The sequence below is a fragment of the Buceros rhinoceros genome, unplaced genomic scaffold (assembly GCF_000710305.1).
Source record: "Buceros rhinoceros silvestris isolate BGI_N320 unplaced genomic scaffold, ASM71030v1 scaffold5717, whole genome shotgun sequence".
NCBI classification, from domain to species: domain Eukaryota; kingdom Metazoa; phylum Chordata; class Aves; order Bucerotiformes; family Bucerotidae; genus Buceros; species Buceros rhinoceros.
Window position 1 is genome coordinate 6,797 of NW_010421479.1, and position 4,499 is coordinate 11,295.

General features: G+C 56.5%; 1 protein-coding gene across 1 annotated transcript in view; it reads left to right on the forward strand.

Annotated features, from left to right (window-relative positions):
* Positions 1–1,771: 1,771 nt before the first annotated feature.
* Positions 1,772–4,499, forward strand: part of LOC104496539 (astrotactin-2) — a gene marked incomplete at both ends in the record, with an annotated part of 114,229 nt that continues 111,501 nt past the window's right edge. The window contains one exon of the mRNA XM_010139671.1: positions 1,772–1,921. Within this exon, the coding sequence (XP_010137973.1) occupies positions 1,772–1,921 (150 nt within the window). The remainder of the gene's footprint in view (positions 1,922–4,499) is intronic.

A 4,499-nucleotide genomic window follows, 5' to 3' on the forward strand; every position in this document is an offset into this window, starting at 1 on the left:
GTGCTGTCAGGGGTGAGACTAGATGCTCTTCAGAGACATTTCCCTGCACTTGTTTTATTTTTCCTCTGCGATGCTGCTTGCTGGGACATCCAACACTGCAGGATCTGGCCATGCCTGCCGTAAGCACCGGGGGCTTTGGGGCGCTCTGCCTCGGAGCTGTGGTGCCTGGCAGAGCCTGGGGCTGAATCGTTAGAAGATGTACCATAGCTGATCCCTTCGGACCACCCTGTTTCTGGAGCTCCCTTGAAATAGTTCCTACCTTTGGTGCCCCTTGCAGGCAGCGGGGTTGATCCTCATCCCTCCATCTGGGTGGGTGAATCCTCTCCCGAGCCCTCCCAGTGCACCTGCACCCATGAGCACAGCAGCCCCTTTGCTCTTCTCCAGTGCTCCCCTGGCACTAGCCCCCACAGATTTTGGTACCTTCTCTGCAGCCTGTGGGGTCACAAAAGCACCCCGGGGTTGGCCAGAAGCCTCTTGCCCCTGGGGAGGTGAAGGACATCGCCTTTGGGGTTTGGGCAGAAGGAAGGGGGAGCTGCTCCGTAGGCTGGTGTGGCAGTGCCCGTGGCACGGGGTGGTTGGGGCTTTCTCCTCCCTGCGGCACAGGTGGCTGTTGCAGGAGTCTGCTGCAGACTCCACATTCATTCAGATCCTCATCTAGCGTTACAAGTGCCTTGTCCTGCACGGCCAGCTTCTCATTTTGCACTAAGGTGGCTCCGCACCACGCTGCGAAAGGAATTGGAGTCTGTGTGGCAGAGCAGTTCCGTAGCCTGAGCTTGACGGGTGCCTGAGGAGCTACACGTGGACCTGCTGTGTCTGGCCCTGGGAGGTGCAGTGGGGTGATGCGTGTGTCAGTAACTCCTGGAAGACTGGGGAGCTCCAGGGTGCTCCCTTGTCCCGTACCCCAGCAGTCTGAGGGGTGGCTGTGGGGTGGTGATCCCTGCCAGCCCCGCACGGACGCGCTGCAGGCAGAGGCAACTTCGGGAGCTAATTGGAAGGACTTCGTGGCTCTCGAAATGGAGCCAGGACAGAGGTTATGTTCTGCTAATGAGTTTATTCAAGGAGCTGACAGAGGCCAAACCGTTTGTTAAGCCTGGGAGACCTCTGTGGCCTGCAGGAAGACAAACCTTCTGATCCCAAGTTTCACCTTTGCTCTTTGCGAGTGGTTTCGTGGTTTCCTGTAAACACCCGTTGTGTGGGAGTTTCATAGGGCAAGTCTGGGATATTTTTTTTTTTGGCATTGCTGGACAAGGAGGTGTGTGAGAGCAAGGAGGGGAGTTACTTAAATAGCAGCAAGCTGTGATGTGATGTCCTGCTGCAGCTCGGACCGTGCCCAGACTGGCTGTACATCATTCGCCTGGCTCCCCCCCAGCCTTGCCCATCGCTCCTTAATCCTAGACTTGCCTGCTGAGGAGTACCCGACCCTCCAAAGGCTGCCAAACCTGGGGTTCAACTCTGAACTCCTGGGACAAAGTTAAACCCCACCCAGAGCCAGCTCAGTGCCCAGGGGGTTCCTGTGTGTTTTGAACCCTTCAGACTGTACCTTGGATAAGGGCACGAGGCCTCCAAGTGCCCCGTGTGACTTCCTGACTTCTGTGGCATTGGTAAGACTCGGAAAGGGCTGGATGCATCCCCGTGGGCGACTTCAGAGGGTCTTGCAGAGCTCCTGCCCCCAGACTCGGCTCTGGCTCTTGCTGTCCCCTGTGAGGAAGGTGTCAGCAGGGACATGGTGGCCTGTCCTCTTCTAACTGCAGTCCCTTTGCCGCTGTTGCAGCTCCCGAAGTGACGCAGGAGACGGTGGAGTCCCTGATGCAGAAGTTCAAGGAGAGCTTCCGCACCAACACGCCTATTGAGATCGGGCAGCTCCAGCCCGCGCTGCGCAGCACGTCTGTGGGGAGACGGAAACGCCGGAGCCGGCCCCGAGGTAGGCTGCCACGGTCACTCGCTGCCTCTCCGGTCCCCTGCGTTTGGCCACGTCCGGAGGAGTTTGGCTGGGGAGGAAGGCGGGAGCCCCTCACCTTCACTGCTGAGCGTGGAGACCCTGGAGCTCCTCTGTGGTGGGGTGAAGAGGGTCAAACCCCATGCAGCATCCTCTGGATGGTCTGGTGAGGATGCTTGGGAGTGGTGCCACCTCATGCTCCCCCCAGAGATCTACTGAGGTCCATGGTGAGTCCAGGGTCCCTGCCAGCTGCCCTGGCTAACCGAGGATTGCTGGGAGTGAAATACAGTTTCTTGGCACGTTTTTATTTCAGGGGAAGGGCTGACATTCATTCGTTCGGGCTGTAACTCAACGTCACTGGGACGTCTCTTCTTTCCACTTTCCCGGTGGTTAAGGGTTTTTTTTTTTTTTTACTCTAAATTTAGGGGCCACGTAGAAGGTGGGAGCAGCATTCACGGCTCTAAAGGCTGCATCACACAAATGTGTGCTGGGGGCTCCCGGGTTTGATTTGTGGCTCTGGCCGTTGCCAGCTCCACCAGAGCAACAGGAGGAGGTTGGGTGGAACAGCCCCATGAGCAAGGTTTGGTCCCCGTGTTGCCTCTCAGCCAGGGAAACTGCTGCCTCCTCTTGCTATTGTTGCTTAAAACGGTAAAGGCTGTGGGTCAAGCGGCGAGTGCCGAGGCGAGTGGAGGGTTTGGGTCCATGTTTCCAGCTGGGGGGGAGGAGGAGGAGGCGGCAGCATCGGGGACTCTCCAGGGATGCTGGGCAGGAGGATGCCTTGACCGTGGCCTGCCCGGTGCACTGTGGGTCTTAGTGGCAGCGCCGGGAGTCAGGAAGAAAATACTTTTCTTTGTTTACTGTTGGTTTTGGTTTTCATTTATTTATGAGTCTGAAATGTGATCTTTTATTCTGGATACATTTGCTGCAATACAGGCCTGGAGAGGGGTTTTTTTATTATAGCTCTGCCCATAAATTATTCATTTAGTGTGAAGAAAATGTCCTGACTCTTTAACTGGTTTAAATTATTTGGTTTGTTTTCTAGTAGTTGTTCAAATATGTGTATTTGGATTTTAGCATGTGTGTGGGTGGGGGTCCTTTGGGGTCCACAGTGACTGTCTGGTGAAGTTTCCCTGATTCCCTGTTCCAGCCTCTTTCTTTTTTTTTGGGTTTTATTTCACTTTAGAACTGCCTGAAGTTAAGAGGCTTTTTGGTCACTAATGGAGCAAGTCAATTAATCCTTGCGGTGGAGCTTAGGAGGAGACGCGATGTCCGGCTGTAGGCAGAGTCTCTGGCTCTGTGGGAGCAGCGTATGGCCCTGAGCCAGCCCTGCTTGTCCTCCGTCCCTGGGGACATGCATCCTCCATCTCCCACCCGCCACGGGCTGGTGCTCCCCTACCTTCCTTCAAACCTCCATCTGCACCATGCCAGGGTGTGCCCCAAGGAAGGGGAAGGTCTTCCCAGCCCTCACTCCATCCCTGCTGCCCCCAGGACTCCTTTGCCCATTGCTGGCTGTTGACTGGTCAGTGAGCACAAGGACAAGAGAGCCCTTGGTTGCTCTCGATTTCTGCCCAGACTTAAGTTTCATCAGCACAAGTCTTGGAGACTGGCATGAGCTAATGTCTGCTGAGGATGAGGAGCTCTGGCTGCTGTGCCCTCCTTGGCCATCTAGTCGTGGTGCTCAGCAAGGTTGCTCTCTGTCAATCCCCACCACAGCTGCAGGCATGAGCGGTCCTCAGCCATGCGCTGTCCTCAGCCATGCACAGTTGAAGCTGGGCTTTCCAGCAGGTCCCCAGCAGCAAGCTTGGCCAGATCAGTGTTGGAGAGAACAAATTGTCTTCCCTGGGACTCTGGTTCTGCTGCTCCTGATGGGCAAAGGACTCCCTGGGAGCCTGAGCGCACCCAGCAGCCACGGCACAAATCCTCCCATCGTGCCTGTCGCAGTGTTTGGCTCTCCCGCTGTCTCCTGAGTGTTGGGTGTGTATTTCGGGTACAGTGAGATGTGAGGCTGGGGAATGGCTTTGGGGCAGGATGCAGGTAAGGGGAGGTGGTGGGGAGGAGCTGGGCACCGGCACTTCGAGCTGGTTGCAATGGTCCTAAAGGTGCCGCGAGATGGGTGGAGATGTCTTGCTGCACCACTGTGCCATGGGGCTCAGCTCTGGTGGAAGTGAAGTGGATGGCTGGAGGGGAGGGTCCAGGTTAGCGGGGAAGGTGCTGCTGTGGCTGTTCCCTTGTCTGGGAGCAGGATGGGTCCCCACCCTACCGTGGTTTCCCTGGGTCTCTGTTGCACCCGGCAGCTCCTCTGCGGATGGTTGAGCATTCTGTCAGAGGTGGTGGGGAGCTGAGCCTGGCCTTGACTGCCCAAGGCACAGTGCACCCTGTGGGCTTCAGGAGGAGTCTGAGACGTGGAGTGTCTCCACCTGTGGGAGTCCTCACCAGCACACCCTAGAAAAAAGGTGTTAAGGTCTCCATCATCAGAAATTAGTGAGCAACCCTAAAAAAGCAAGTTGGTTCCATGTCTCCAGTGGGGATCGTGCTCCCCGCAGCCCCTTTCCATCCTCTTTCC